The sequence below is a fragment of the Sphaeramia orbicularis genome, chromosome 7, assembly GCF_902148855.1.
Source record: "Sphaeramia orbicularis chromosome 7, fSphaOr1.1, whole genome shotgun sequence".
Classification (NCBI taxonomy): Eukaryota; Metazoa; Chordata; class Actinopteri; order Kurtiformes; family Apogonidae; genus Sphaeramia; species Sphaeramia orbicularis.
Window position 1 is genome coordinate 25,260,650 of NC_043963.1, and position 16,358 is coordinate 25,277,007.

Here is a 16,358-nt window from a genome sequence, read left to right on the forward strand (position 1 = left end):
CATTTCTCAATTGAAAAGCTAGAGGGGGTCATCGTGCTTTCACGTTTTCGGCGCGCTTTTGACAGTCGGCCTCACCTCACTGAAACGAGAGAACCGGGTGGGAGGAACAGAAGCGGCTGTAACCTGCTGCCCGTGGTTACTAGCGTGATTAGCTAACACTACCGTTCTGCTGCGAGCTTCAGAAGGAAGTCCCCGGTTATCGCTCGGAGGAGACCGCCGTGCCTTATCATTAAATACAACCAGAGGGTGAGTGGCTATTTTGGCTAACGGCGATAGTTTGTTCTGCTAATTAGCTTGTCTGACCTGGACACGACTGACGTTACAACAGAACAACCCCGCGTCAGGCACTTGATACCCTGGCCATTCCGCTAAGCCTTTAAAGAATTTGCTAACCACAAAGCCAAGAGGCTAGCTAGCTGATTCTTTCAACTCGATGTTTCTATTATCATTATGATGTTACTTACTGCGCACATCAGGCCAAGGCTACTCATGCTAGCCTGTCCGGCGACATCCGTGTGCGGTTTCCAGTCCGGCATCGTTAAACTATTTGTATGTTGTAATAATATATTCTATCTGCCAGTTTGGTTAACTCTTAAGTGGAAACGGGTGACATATGAGTTTGTAGATATTAAACATCACTCGCTTTTTATATTCTGATGAAGCCAATGCATTGAATTGGTGTGTGGCCAGGGAGGAACAGATGCTCACAGGATACATCATTTGTAACCGGACAGCCGGTGGCTAGTGTTTCCATCTTCGGTCAGAGAAGAGGACATAAGGAAATGGGGGATCTCTGCCCCACCCAATCGATACTGATGGTCAAGTAACCTTAATGCATGTGTTTTCTGGGCCATTTTGTTGAGATCACAAATGTTGTAATACCATTAGTAACCCTATACATACTCTGAGAGATGTTACACCGCTGGTCTAAAACGTAATAAAGTTGACCTTTAGTGTGTGTAGTCTTGCCTTGTAATGCAGTTCAGTGAACGTCTGTTTCAGGGACTTAAACAGTCAGTGGTGTTCTTTAAATACTTCAGTACGTGCAAATAAATGCCTGGCTTACTAGAGAGCCGTCATACTATAGTCAACTAGGCTTGTTGTTGGCATTAGAAAGCTAAAAATATTCGTAAACACAATTAACTGTGGAAATCGTGAGTCGTAACTTTTATTAATTACTGGCTTCTGAATTGAAAAGAAATGTTTTCCACTTAACCACTCACTCAGTTATTTCTTGATCGTGTCGTCTTGCCAAAGTGGTGTCATAATATATCTCAGAAACAAAACCTCTTTGTTGTCTGTTCATTGTTGTAAGTATTTTATATAACCACCATCTTTGTGTTTTGCCTTTTCATAGTGAAGTAATGAGAGTGGAGGAGTGAAGAAGGCAGGTGTCCCGATTGAACATTGGCAGGCAAGTGGGAAGCCAGGCAGAGATGCTGGAGGCGGATTCAGACCCAGCAGCGGCAGCAGTGCAGGGAGTAGAGGAGGCAGAGATGGGGAGTGGAGACTTAAAAGCTGAGGTGCTTAGACTGACTCTGGAGCTTCAGGAGGCCACTGAGGAGAAGCTTCAGGCAGCCCGGTATGGCCTAGTGGTGCTGGAGGAAAGTTCTGCCCTTAAGGTGAAGCACAGACAACTGGAAGAAGAGCATGAATCCCTCAAAACGGAGCTACAGCAGCTAAGAGAGGTAGGAATATAGCGTGTTTGTTGTTCTTTTTAGAAAATATAAAAAACTCAAGATTATTCATTTCTGTCATTAGATAAAGCAAGTGCTTTATTTTTCTCATGAAACAAAACTGCTCATGTGATCTAAAACTGCACTATTTTTAGACAGTCTGTTATTTTGGCTTTATAGCTACATATTGTACACCATAGACTACATCTATGAACTTTGGCATTCTTATGACTTATGCTCATCCCTCAAGTCTTGCTTTTCACAACACTAATAGCTCTGTTAGATTTTTGACCTCATTGTTCTTCCACTGAATGGACTTGTGATTACATGCTGAGTCAGTTTTGTTCTTCGAATGTCATCTGATGCACATGGCATTTCAGAGGAGGCCTCTTCAATGATTCAGATTGGTAGAATCTCATCCAGATGTGAGTTACTCACTTTTTTATAATGAGCTGAATCTGTTATCTCATTTAGACTGTGCCAAAGGATAGATTACTGTCTTAGTCAGGTGGTTAATAACATATGTTATCACAATTACAACTGTTTGTAAAAACTACTCTTTTTTTTTTTTTTTTACAGAGACTTATATGTTTTGTTAATAATAAACCTTTATGCAGCACAGGGGGACAACCACCATGTTGATATATTTTTAAAGTTTCACCTTTAAGGATGTATTTCATGAAAATAGTTCTGACATTCATATGCCCTTGCTTACATTAACATAGTGATGAATGACTGATGTACTCTGTAAAATGTGCCATATTCACTTATTCATGTTCAGGTTGAGTTTTTTTGTTTTTTGTTTTTTTTACTAATGCTGGAATTAGCATGAATGAATTTGTTAGCAGATTTGTTTTTTGTAATTGTCCCATTTCTACCTGTTTAAAGTACGACCAAAATGCTTTAAGACCTGCTTCTGATCTATCTTAATGTTATAAAACCAAATATCCATCAAAGCTTCTTATATCTGAAGGGACATACTGGTACAGAATTTTAGTTATTTTACATAATCTGTATAAGCCCAATTTCTTGGCAGTTAACCTACTCCATCTTTGGACGGGTTATAACACCAGGAGGGAGCAAACTTGTATGTTGTGAATTAACAGCATTATGTAACCACAACACTGTGTTTAGCTGAGCGTGAGTAGTTACATGTTCGTTGTATTTAACACTTTTATCTGAGTCAGTGAGCATAATTTGCAAATTAACGGATTATGCTAAACTGAGGTGAAATGCTTTATGTATTATAGCGTATTACGTTTATCACACTTACTAGATAAGATGGAAGCACAGCATTAAACAGTGTTTAAAATGCAAATGAAAGGTCTAGAGTGTTACTGTAGCTATTTCCTGACAGATGTGATCAGATGCCAGGTGATGGTTTTCACAAGCTTCTTCCTTTGTTAGGAAGTTGACTGAATTTCTTGTTTTGACTGCATCTTTCAGTAGTATTAATTTAGTCCACGTGTGTAATATGTAGTCTTCCATATATTGCATAGTTTGCCCTTACCTTAACCTTTCTATGTGTTTTAAGGCATTTGCAGATTCTGTTAGCAGCCAGAAGCGTGCAGCTGCTGATGGAGAGTGCCGGGAGGAGAGCTTACTGCAGGAGACTGCCAGTAAGGAGGCTGCCATGGCAACCCGCATGGAGGAGGTTCAGGCAGAGCTGAAGCAAGCACGCCTTGCTCTAAGCAATGCTCATGCCGAAATCGATAGACTGGGGGTCGTCTCCACCCAGTTGAAGAAGGTATTTAGCTTTGTACTTCCTATATACAATTAAATGTGACATCACGCCTTTTCAGGGTGCATAACATTTACTACTCTACTTTGCATAGATGTAACTGGATTTTGTTTTACAGGAGTGTGAGTGTCTGGAGGCCGAGAAAGGCCATCTGAGGGATGAGATGAAAGAGTATAAAGTACGTGAACTACGCCAATTGCAGGACAATGGCGAGCTTGAAGAAGAAAACATATCTCTGCAAAAGCAGGTGTCCGTGCTTAAGGAAAACCAGGTCAGTTATAACTCAAGATACAGATTTACAAAGAGTAGATTTGCCTCATAGCTGTAATTAGAACTGATGGTTGAATTAGGAAATGTCCACAATAATTGACATAGCACGTATGTCTAAAAATTGATTATTGAGGAATCTTTGCTTTGCTGGTCTTTATGATTATTTCTGTATTTTTATTAGTTCTAAATTTTTTTGAAAGTTTATTGTTTCCATCCTGGGGAAAACATATTTGCTTGCAAATGTCTAATCTCTTTCACAGGTGTACTGACATATCTTCACAAATGGGTTGTAAAACTGGTAGTGTTAAAGGAACAGGACAGACTAGCAATGATTGCTTTTACATATGGCAGAAAACTAGAATGATCCTCTGAATGTCTTTTTTCCTCATTTTGTCAATGAATTGTGATTAAGAATCTCAGTGGGAATTTTGGTTTATAGTTGCCAATAACCAGGTTTCAGTCTAACTATTTCATAAATGAAATGCTTCCTTATGTACAAGAGTAAAAAAAAATTTTTAGTACAGGATGTCCCTTGAAAGTTTAGGGAAACTAACTGCAGGTTATGTGTTGCTCTGGAATTGATGACAATTTCAAAGACAGAAGTACAGACATTGTCTAATGGCAAGCAAGTGAAAAGCTAGGTGCAAGACGTGATGTGAGGTAAGACTATTTTGTTTGTCAGGGTACTGGTATGAACCTACCACTAAGTTGTAAACTGCAGATGCATGTCACATGCATGTTAAGTCACCATCGCAGCAGCTGACAGAGTAACTATATCAGGGACAACTGAACCGTATAGGGAACACTACACCCAGTGAGCAGAGGTAGATGCTTGTCTAATGTTTGAAGGTAGGCATTTAATAGGGATTTGAATGTTCATCTGTCTGTTGAATTAAATAACTGAATAATCATGTTTCTCAATAACAGTTTAATCTGGTTCAATTAGAACATTATTTTTATTCACATTTCATTTCATTTCATTTGTGTAGACTGTCGGACCAAATTAACAACACCAAAACCATTTAAAGAAGAAACTAGGTTTTAGAACATCTTAAGAAAATAGTTTTTTGATTGTGCTCTTTAACATATTTCAGGTTGAATTTGAATCAATCAAGCTGGAGTTGACCCAGAAGAATGAGGAGCAGGACGAGCTGCGTGCACAGCTGGATGAGGCAGCGAGGCTGAGGGAGATTGCAGAGAGGCAGCTGGATGAGGCCCTGGAAGCCCTGAAGGAGGAGAGGGAGCAGAAGAACAGTCTGCGAAGAGAGCTCTCTGCCCTGACCCTCAATCCCTTTGACTCAGTAGGGAACCTGGAACTCCACCTGGATCAGCTGGATGATAGCCAGGAGGAGGGCCAGGGGGGAGAGGGAGAAGGTGAAGGTGAGGGAGAGGAACAGGACAGTGGCTATAACAATGGTCCTGGGTCTGCTCCCAGTTCTGCTCGCCCTCCTCACTTAGGTGGCTCCAAAAGTAACGGCCTCATCCATCGCTACTCAACTCCTCGCAACAGTGATGTATTCTTGCGTGCTCCGGCATCTGGGTTGGTGTCAGACCTCTTGAGTGAACTACACTTTTCTGATAGTCAAAAACTAAAACAACAACTCCTACAGGTAAGCAGCACAATTTGGAGTGTTTTGAGTTGTGTATTGTGCATCTGTTTGACTTTTTTTTTTTTTTTGCCTTTGCATCTTTGGCTGTGATATACAAACACAAGATGTTTTAAATACACTAGCTTTCCAGTGTGCAACTAAATACTCATCCTCAGAAAATTATGAATATTATCTATTTAATATAATGTGTATGTATTTAATCCTTGATTAGTTTTCTGACCATGCTATATTCAAATGATGCCACCTTTTTATTAAGTTGTAGTGAAGTTGTCAGACAAGTTGGTGGTGTGACTAAGCTGTTGACAGGGATGTGTGCTACTTCCTGCTTTAGACCACATCCGCTGTATGCTGATGAATGAGAGCACTTTTACATGAATGACACCCATCTGACAAATTCAGCATTTTATCATAGGTTGTTTCACCAAATAACGATTATTTGAAAATGAATGAACACCAGATACACATACAATACATAGTTTACCAAAAAATGCTCTCAAATAAATTGAAAATGTGTTCAACTGTCATTCTTCTTTGTCTAAAAGAAATATATTATTTATGATGCACTTAAATGGGGGTTGGGTTATCATGGTCCTACCCAACAGATGTGGGGTGTGTGGAAGTGAGTGGCGTTAGTAATTGATTTTCATAAATAATGCATCAGAAGATAAGATGGATTTTTGTTTGTGACATAGTAATAGACGTGTTATTATTATTTTTTATTTTGTTTAGTTTTTTAATTTTTAGTTTATTTTATGTTAGCAAAAAATGCTTCTATTGAGCTGATTTTAAGCTGGAATACAAAGCTGTTTTATGTAACTTGCTAATGCCATTATTATAGAGCTTTTCTTTGTATCACCTGATGTTTTCCAACTTGCACTTGTGATGTTGGTGTTTAATGTATTTTTTATAAGTTTTATTAGAAGATTGATTTTGTGACTCAAACTTTCTATCCTTTTTAATTTATGTACATAGGCAGAACGAGAGAAATCAGGCCTGGCTAACAAAGTGGAGGAACTGCAGATGCAGCTGGTAATGTCTAAACAGGCACTTAGTCAGCAAGAGGACAAGGTTGGATCTCTCACCCAGCAGCTGGAGGCTGTACAGAGCAGCCAGCAGCACAATCAGGAAGCAGAAGACAGGGCTGATGATGAGACAGAGAATGGAGAAGGTGACGATGCTGTCTTTGACTACGAGGTGGACACCAAGAGCAAGGAGGTGCTGGAGGCACGGATGCGGGCAGCTAGTGAAGAGCTTCTGAAGCTAAGAGATGAACTGTCTCAGGCAGGGACTCGTTATAACACCTTAGAGCAGCGATACAAGCAGGAGAAGGATCGTTGGAGGGCAGAGGCCCAGGAATTGGCTGACAAGATCCGCCAGTGCATCAAGTCCAGCAAGCAGGATCAGGAACGCATCAGTGAGTTAGAGAAGGAGATTGGAGCCACAAGGAAGGTGGCAATTGATTCAGAAGGGCACTTGAGTGTTGCCCAAGAAGAGCTGTTGGCCTTCTCTGAGGAGCTGTCCAACTTGTATCACCACATCTGCGTATGCAACAACCTGACACCCAAACGAGTCACTTTGGACTATTATCGTGATGGCGCCCGGGCAAGTGGTGGAGCAGCAAGTGGGCGAAGACCACACCATGTCTACCCCCAGCATAGCACCCAGAAAAAGCAGCGCCCCAATGACATGTTCATCTCCAAAGCTGCAGCATTACAGTTCATGGGAGAGGTGGACAGTGCAGGAAGCAGTGCAGGAGACACGCCTAATTGCCCTGGATCACCCACCCTGGACTTCAGGGACCCTTCCAATGTGCGCAACTTGGTAGCTGTCATCCGCTGCCAGATCAAACACCTCCGGGTAAGAAATCTTTGCTTCTGTCCAACATTTTTCCAGCTATCACTGGACTGCTACATGCTATGTGGCAAAAGTCATAATCAGTGCAACTTACGTAACTCTTAAGTTGCTTGGTCCTGGAGTCTGAAAGCTCTCCATCCTTAACAAGTTTCTTGCTTAAACCAATACTAGGATCAGACTGATCAATGTGCTTGAGCAGCTCCGCACCAGTACAAATCCAATGTGTGGCGTGAGCTTTGTTAACACGTGTGTTGGGTTTGAATGGATTGGATTATCAGAGGGCAAAGTTGAGTTCAGACTTCTACTACAGAAATCTGTTAGTGTTTGCAACAGTGGGAAGTTGCTGTCCTAAAAATGTCCAGTTAAGAACCCCATGATGAGGTTTCCTCTATTTTTAAGAGTATTTCATATAAAACCAGTTTTGGTAATGTGGTACTTTATAATATAACATATACATAATAACATATAAAAACACATGCAAATGTTTTTGTTTTTTTTCCTGAGCAATCGTTTAAAAAATTGTAAAATACCACAGAGATAAACATGTAAATATTACATCATATTGAACTGTCCTCATCCTCCCTCAGGTGGCAGTGGACCTCTGTCGTCAGAGGGGTGCGATGCCTTACTCAGGGCTCAGTGCTAGCGGAGAGTCAGAACGGGATGCCGAAAGCCTTTTGGAGGAGGTACTAAAACTCAAGTCCCTCCTCAGCACGAAGAGAGAACAGATTGCTACTCTAAGGACTGTTCTCAAGGCTAACAAGCAGGTAAGTCCCAGTAAGCACCAGCCCTCATACACTGCTCATTTGTAATCTTTTAGCATGATCTGTGTTTATCTTTCCATGTTTTTATTTCTGCCAACATAACCTGTGTATTAAGTATATAGTTGATGCATAGCTTCTTTTTTTTTTCAATAATTTGTCATCTGAAAGATTTCTCATTTTTCTCAGTATGATTATCTTAATCTAAAATCATCATCTAAAGTGACAGAGTTAATCTGTGTTTCTTCAGGATAATCCATGCATAATCTTGAAATAATCAGTATGGTTGTCCTGTATCATCTGTCTAGACAGTCCCTTTAGTGTTCACGGTCATGTACCTTGAGTACAGTGTGATGTTACTCTCCTGAGAGGTTTTAGTCCTTCCCCTCCTCCTGTTCCTGTGCGTCAAGCTCTCTGTGACCTCCTTCTGTCATGCGCTGAGTTGTCACTCGCATTTACATACACACTTAAACTCTAAAAGGGAATGTGCTGTTGCACCAGTCTCACATTCAGTCACTTGTTTATATTCTGAAGGCTGAGGCTTAAGAAACTTCAGCTTTCTTTAATACTGGTGTTTGGGTTCAAGCCACATATCTGTAAATCTAGGGTAAAAGTAACATCAATAAGTTTTAATTGATCTTTCCAGCTCTAGTTTGAGAGTATGTTATTGTGACATGACTCAAGGTTAATGGGGTCTTTTATGACCACATTATATTTTTATTGCATTGAAAGGATTGTGTATTATAGTCTGGGAAAAAAACAGAATGATTAAAATGTATCTAACTTTTGCTTTTGGTTGGTGTTTTCTACCCTACATCAGAATTTATGATCATAATGGTACTAAGAATTTGAAGTAAATGTATTGCTTACTGTTAATCGTTTTCTAAGTGGGAAAAGGCATTGTATGGTGTATATATTTAAAGCAGTTTTTAGAAATCCATATTAACTATGAATACATATTTTGTGAGACTGTACCAGTTCTTAAAAACACAACTTGTAATTGTTTTTAACTCCACAATTTGTAACTCAATTAAAAATGATTTCTGTTTTTATGTTACAGCCAGATGTCGCTCAGGTTGCACAAAAAGTAGAGCTTTTGGATGTTACAGGGACTGTGACAAATGAAAAAGCACATCCCACTGTCCTGTTTGCATAAAAAGGAGGCTTTTTTAAAACTTAGATTTTATGCACATGATGATGGGTTCTTCATACTATGACTGTTACATTAAAATTAAATTAAAAACTTTGCAAAATATCTCAATATATTAAATTGAACTCCTGTATCATGATACTTTTGATGTTACCAGATCCTTTCCAGTACAAGCTCCATATAATGATACAGATATAACTTCGTCTGTGCTTGCCGTTGCAGACTGCAGAGTTAGCCCTGTCCAATTTGAAAACCAAGTATGAGACGGAGAAAAGTATGGTGTCAGAGACTATGGTAAAGCTACGCAACGAGCTCAAAGCCCTGAAGGAAGATGCTGCCACCTTTTCTTCTCTCCGAGTCATGTTTGCTAGTCGGTAAGTCCTTTTCATTACATTGAGAACAAAAGAGTAGGTACAAAGAAGTATTATAGTGTAATAATATTGAAAGTATTTTTGGCCTTGTGAAACAGTAGATTGGTTATGGTCTTCATAAAATTCAGACTTTTTGTTAATTAGTTTTGATAGTCAAGTCTCAACCTCTTTGCTTATTCTTCATTCTTAGTAATGGTGCTCTTGTTGTGGTACAGCTTTTGCTGCCACTCAAGTAATGAGATTACCTTGCTTATTGCGCCTGTGGACAATCCACTAGTTCACGTGAAGATTACAAACCACATGCTCTGCCCTGTGCTGACGAAAGGAGGCAAGGACACAGTTGTCCCATCAGGCCAATCACCTTAGGGAAGGAGAAACCTCATGTCGGCGGGAGATGGGTTGAAAGGTTCTGTCTAGAATTAAACTGACCAGCCACAACTGCACTCACTAATCACTAACCTCTTTTGAACTTGTGCATCCGTTTGCATGGGTAATGCTGTGTATTATATGCACTTGTGTCCTCTGGTTTGATTCTTTCTTTGTAATAAGCAGTGTAGGTGTGTGCATTGTTTTTATTAACTGCCTGAGAATCTTCTTGCACATGCATTACACTGACATTATCGACATGTGTCTAGACTCTCCAGACAGTTATGCATTTCAAATAAGCTGGTATTTGATTAGTCTTAAGAAGGATTGGAGCGGTCAAGGACTCCTACTGTCTGTTGCAACAGGCTAAAGATTAGAGGTTCAACTGATCCTCTACTTTATGATTGAGTTTCTGGTGCCATCATGTGGATAGCTGAGATGACTGCATGTGTATAGTGGACAGGACTTTTTTTTTTTTAAATTCTTTAACTCAAGCACCAGTGAATATATCACAGTTTTATTGTCATAGTCATTTGCACGCCACTATTATTGCCAGTCTTTGCTGTTGACAACCAAAAGCTATGAGAATTTGAAGTTACTGCCCAAGTTTTTGATTTGATTTCTCCAAATTTAAAAACTCCTAAAAACATTTCAATGACATGGTATAGATACAATTTACTTTTTCACATGTAACAAGTAATTTATTCAATCAAAAAGAGCTGTGGGAGTCAGTTATCAAAATGGTCCTCAGTTGCATTAGTAATGTTTGTTTAAAATTGTATTGTTTGAAGTTATTGTTTTCCTCACTATTAACCAGGCTCCTGCTCTGGCTTAGTACTTTAATAATTTTTTCCCTGCTTGTGCATGTTGCATCTTTTCCATTGTGTGTGCGTTTCTCAGGTGTGACCAATATGTCACTCAGCTGGATGAGATGCAGAGGCAGCTGGCAGCAGCTGAGGATGAGAAGAAGACACTGAATTCCCTGCTGCGTATGGCCATCCAGCAGAAACTGGCTCTTACTCAGCGTCTGGAGGATCTAGAAGCCCCTATGTCTCCTCACAGCTTAAACAGCAGCCCCCGCCGCTCCCGGGCTAAGGAGTTGGGCACCAAATCGGGTCGGGCCCCTCGAAGCCCCCGAAGCAGTCCTGCACGACCCCCGATGAGGAGCAGTCCACGAGCCAGTCCCGTTCTTGGCAGCAGTGTTCCAGCGATGGCCACACACCACCTGCGAGCACTAACCCGAAGCCTCCACACAAGCCCAGTAAGAACCCCTCTCTCTTTTTGTTCTGACAGCTCTACCCAGACAAGCAGCAGGTCTCACCGAGGCAGAGGTCTCCCACGGGACGCCACCTTCATTAGAAGTCATAGTGTCAGTGATGTTTTTAACACAGAGGCGGGTTCTGCCTATTCTGCAGCTCGAAAAGGCTCTACCAGTTCTGTGAAGAGTGAGATACTGGTCAAAGCACAAGTAGATGATTCAAGGAAGGGTTCCTCAGGTCGGAGAGCTTCGGTTCCTGCACGCCAGGACACCTTCATCACAACCCGTGTCGTACCCGCATCCCGACTAAAACCCTCTTTATTTTCATCTTCCATAGAAAATCTAACCTCTTCTAAAGGTTTGTGTGTGTATCCTAACACATCTGCAGCTTGGGGTGAAAGTAAACCGAAGCCTGAGTCGAAGGCAACTGTAGATGTGTCTGTGCGTAGAAAACAACACTTTCCCAACAGGTCTAATTCTGTTCAGGCAGCGGCTGCATGTAGTAACACATCTCAGGCAGATGTGGTCTCTCGCCAGTTAAATGCTAAATCTTCAGCAACCCTGACAAATACATCTACTGACATTCACCATCCAATGGGTAAGACGAGGATGACTGGGATCTGTAGGGAGTCTAGACGTAGAATATCTGCCTCCACTAGCAGAACCACCGAGGAAACCAATGCTAATGTTGCTAAAAGCTCTGGTAATAAAGCTGCGGCTGCATCTGCAAGGGCCCGGAGCTCACACTCTAAATCATCTCGTAGGCGATAATGTGTTCAATAGATTTTTGCTCCAAGGTTGATAAAGGTCAAACAAGTTTTCATTAATATTTGGAATAAAAGGGTTTTTACACAAATTTAGTTTAGCTCTGAAGTATCATTGGAGTTAATGCTTGTTTTCCATCTTTGTTATGTGACTTGATCCATCAGCTTTATGGGAGCCAAGAATTTGCTGATATATCTGTTGATATATTGTTGTGTTGATCCTGTTTATCCTTAAGTACCTTCCCCTCTTATGTTGTTCATTTTATTTTTTACTAAATATGTTTTTTTTTGTCTCTGTTTTCACCCTGTCTCTGTAGCGCTGAAACACTCCTTCCATTACTCCAAACCCCCTCTTCTCCATAAGGACCTGTCTTCATGTTGACTCCCTGGCTCCTTCCTTTCCTGACTCAAGACATCCTGTTCATCCCAGATTTGATGCTACATTCCCCACTCTACCCACCAGAACCATGGATTTTAAGTAAAAAAAAAAAAAAAAAAAAATCTCTCATCTTGCCCTCTTGGTTTTCTCTGCTTGGAACAGAGAAACCTGCATGCAGCCTGGTGACGGATGAAGAGACCTAATGTGCTGCTCATTGCTTTGTGACTTCATTGACTTTGTCTTGTCCTAATTGGTTCCAATTTCCATTTGGTCTTTTGACGCTATGTGTTGTGATGAACCACTGACAGTATTTATTCCTGAAAAGGACACTTTCCATGTGCAGTATTTACTGTCCCCAGACTCTTATGTAAGGCTATGACCTGTTTCAAGTCTTTACCCTCTTTGCCTTTAGTCTGGCATCTTTGTCAGGCCTGTGTGGCATATGTTAGTGTCAGTAAGATATTAGATCATTAGTGATAACCAGACTGTAGTTTTTATAGAGCACTGCAGCCTTACTAATAGAGTTGCTAAGTAGTAAGTAGTCGAGCTTGCTATCGTTTCAAAGTTCCTCCCTGCTACTGATAATACTGTTACATCCTTTGACATGTGTGGCCCCTCGGCTTTGGCTTTTCAGCCACTCCCTTTAACTAGAAGTCAGTAAACATGCCATTTAAATGATGGAAAAAGATCAGCCATTAGTACACCATCTCAGGTCAAATACAGAATTATTAAGTACATGAGGTGGAGATCTCTAATGTGCATCTTACTTTGCAAACTATGCAGACCAAGTCAGGACAGTGCCTCTGAACTTCTGTTGTTCTTTAAGATTAGGGTAGGTTCCAAAACATACCTTCACTTTTCTTCTGTTAATATCAGTGGCTGGCTGCAGCTATTTTACCACAGTCACTTTAGCATCTCTTACCATAAGCAGCTTGTGGAAGTCCTCTGATGCAGAAGTGGCACAGGTTCAAATATCACACTGACTGGCAGTGTACTCTTCTTCTTGTCAGGCTCCAGAATTGAAGTGGCTTAGGTTTACTCAAATCTGATGCAAACATGTTTGCCCATGCTCATTACTCTCAATTACATAGTCATGGTGACAGCTCCCATTTAGCATCTCTTTCCTCCTCTCTCATTTGATCAGCTAAGCAACAAACATTGTTTTGTATTTCATCAGTGTTGCCATGCTTTTTATGTGCTACCAAAGTAAGCATGTTGTCATGACAAGCTTGTTTTTTTTTTTCCTGTGGCTACAGAATCTACTGTACTCACTTAGGAATACTAATAGTGCTATCAAGCTGCTGTTGGGTTGCTGCTTGTAAATAAGTAATGTGTTACACTTTTTAGGAAAGTATTATACAGTGCTTTACAGCTGATAGCAGAATACAATTGAATGCAAAAAACATAATTTTTGCTAGTCAGAGCTCCACAAACATGGGGCCTGGAATGCACAGAAAAGATTAAAACAAACCTGTTGTTGGTGCAAACATTTGACCAATTGTAAAATAGACTGATGCCTGTTTTGACAACATCAGCGCATAAAGTTACATGTGGCACTTTTTAATGCCACTTGTCAAACTAAGTGAGAGAGACCTTTCAATTAAAGTGACTTGATGAAGACCAATCATGATCTTTCAGACCACCGCTGGAAATGGCTGTTTAAAGAATAAGAAGTGAATGCAAGGAAATTTGAGTTTTTGTGATTATTTTTAGCTTACCTGTCCTGTGGTTTAGAAGAAGCCACAACCTGCTGATTTGTTTGTTTTAGTGCCTTGGTTTTGATCTTGTCTGGTTTTAGACTACATCAAATTTTCTAAATGAAGGCTACTATTCAACACTGTACTTGTAATTCTGTTTGTTTTATTTGCTTGTGGAGAATCTGATGAAGGACAGTTCACACTGAATGAAACGATATCTCATTTTGTTAGAATATTTTCACATTTTAGCTTATTTCCCTTATAGAATTTAATTAGTGTCAACTAATGTATCATTAGGTTACATTTGACATAAGCTTCCCCTGGAATTATCACAATTTATGCCAATTTCATAAAATGAAAATGACTATTGCACGAAGACTGAATGCAGTAATGTACAATGTTTTGTTTTTTTCCATCCAGGGGAACCCAGGCTGTTGATTTCTGACTGTATAAAAACTCCTGCTAAGAAGTGAAAATGCTTTAACTCAATGTGTTGTTACACTGAAGGTTGTAAATGGATTTCCTAATCTATTTAATTCACTCTGTGCAGATGTTTAATTTAATTACCACTGTTGTATAATATTTTAACTGTATTTATGTGTTCTGCATTCTGTGTAAATTGTTCTAGAAAATGACATGCACACACTCAGTCAAACACTTTTGGTGGTCCTCAACTTTTTACGTGTATGCAAGTTCCTTTCATTGACCTGTGAATCACTTTTGTCATGAAGAATAAAACAAGCCAACACTGTACTGGATGTTTATGGTCTGATTTGTGCAAACAAACTCACCCTACATTAGATAAGAACAGAAATGAGAAGCTGTCAGGTTATCGTTGTGCACACACAGGGGTGTCTATTCTTTTATAGTTTGTTTGTTATGGTTATTAAATTGCTAAAGACAGTTTACACAATGTTATACTTGCTTAGATTTTAATTATTTGCTAGTTAATCATAAGCTGCTTTAGAATGGTAATATAATGAACAAACAAAGAGTTGAAAAGTAAAAAGTGAATTTTCCTTTTTTTGTGGAGAATCTTGGCAAAAAATAGTTGTATTTATGCATAAAATGGTAATAAGATTATCATGATACCATTTTATATTTGGATGTTATAAAACTAAATCTCAGAAAGCCTTTAACTCTAAACTCACACCTTCACAGTTAAAAACTTGGGTAATGAGGCTCTAATCTTAATGGAGACCATCTGAGCTCAGTTTGGTCTTCAAACCTCAACCTAAGGCCTTCAAAACAAGTTTGATGACTTCAGACCTTCTTGTGATAGGTGAGCATTACAATTCAAGATCATCCAAGAAAATCACTGTTAGCAAACAGGCCATGATAATGTGTTCTTTCACAGAGTAAAGGTCGTGCTGCACTGGAATTGTGAGTGCAGTGGGTTTTCAGGTTGGGATGTGGAGATTTTATAGTGAAGGTTGATAATTGTACAGAGCCTTAATTATAATCTAGGGGTGAAAGAAATATTGCTTCTGCAGATATTTGCAGAATCTGGGAATCCCTTTGTTTTTTAACATAAGCGTTAACATCACCTTTAAAATATACCTTTGTCCTTAGGTTGTTTAATGGGAGGTCTTTAAAATTGTAAAACAGGTTCCATTGAGACTGACATTTGCAAAATATTACTATTTTAGAGGGAGTTTTTGGAAACTTACTAAGGTATGTAATGCTCACAAACTGCTACATATTTGAGAACCAATAAAGAAATGAATATATTCATTATTTTGATACCACTGCAGTGCATAGTGTTTTGGCTGAGTTTCATCTGATTCAATTCACTTCAATTGAATTCATCTGAACTTCCAGACATTTCAGATTAAATGAGTTAGGCCAACTTCAGTGCAAATATAATTGTAGGTGTTGTGATGGAAATTGGATGGAATTGACACATTAGTTTATTTTATTTATGTTATTTGACCTTTATTTAACCAGGTAAGTCGACTGAGAACCAATTCTCATTTACAATGACGACCAGCACAAAAACAGGACAAACAAGAAAAGCACTCAGAGAGCGCAGACCTCCGCCAAGGCCGATCAGTGGGGCCCCCCACCCCCAATCACCACCAAAATTTAATCATTTCTTCCTTGTGCCAGTATCAACATTTCCTGAAAATTTCATGAAAATCCGTCCATAATTTTTTGAGTTATCTTGCTAACAAACAAACACGCACGCACACAAAGCAAAGCGATCACAAAACCTCCTGGCGGAGGTAACAACAAAAAGGATACACTCGCAACAAATAACATTACACCATTTGTAACAGTCACATGGATGAAATAAAAATGGCTGAAAGCAGATGCAAAAGTCACGCAATCTTGCCTTTACTATTTTTTTCAAAGACAGTGGAACGAATGAACTGAGTTTTAGTGTCTGCAGCAAACTGAAATAACAGCAACTAGTGCAGGTGAAGTAACAGAATTTAGTTCAACAAAAGCAAGAAAGCAC

At 39.7% G+C, this 16,358-nt stretch overlaps 1 protein-coding gene across 2 annotated transcripts; it reads left to right on the forward strand.

Moving 5' to 3' along the window:
* The first annotated feature begins 95 nt into the window (after positions 1-95).
* LOC115421846 (protein bicaudal D homolog 2) lies at positions 96-14,650 on the forward strand. 2 transcript variants are annotated; one of them, XM_030137810.1, is made up of 10 exons: positions 96-246; positions 1,358-1,688; positions 3,211-3,423; positions 3,536-3,688; positions 4,782-5,297; positions 6,270-7,154; positions 7,739-7,918; positions 9,285-9,436; positions 10,700-11,060; positions 12,139-14,650. In XM_030137810.1, exons 2-10 carry the CDS (start codon positions 1,437-1,439, stop codon positions 12,142-12,144), a joined length of 2,718 nt encoding a protein of 905 aa, XP_029993670.1. In that variant the 5' UTR covers positions 96-246; positions 1,358-1,436; the 3' UTR covers positions 12,145-14,650. The 2 variants fall into 2 exon arrangements, with proteins under 2 accessions (XP_029993670.1, XP_029993671.1); XM_030137811.1 differs by lacking the exon at positions 96-246 and adding an exon at positions 326-344.
* Positions 14,651-16,358: the final 1,708 nt, after the last annotated feature.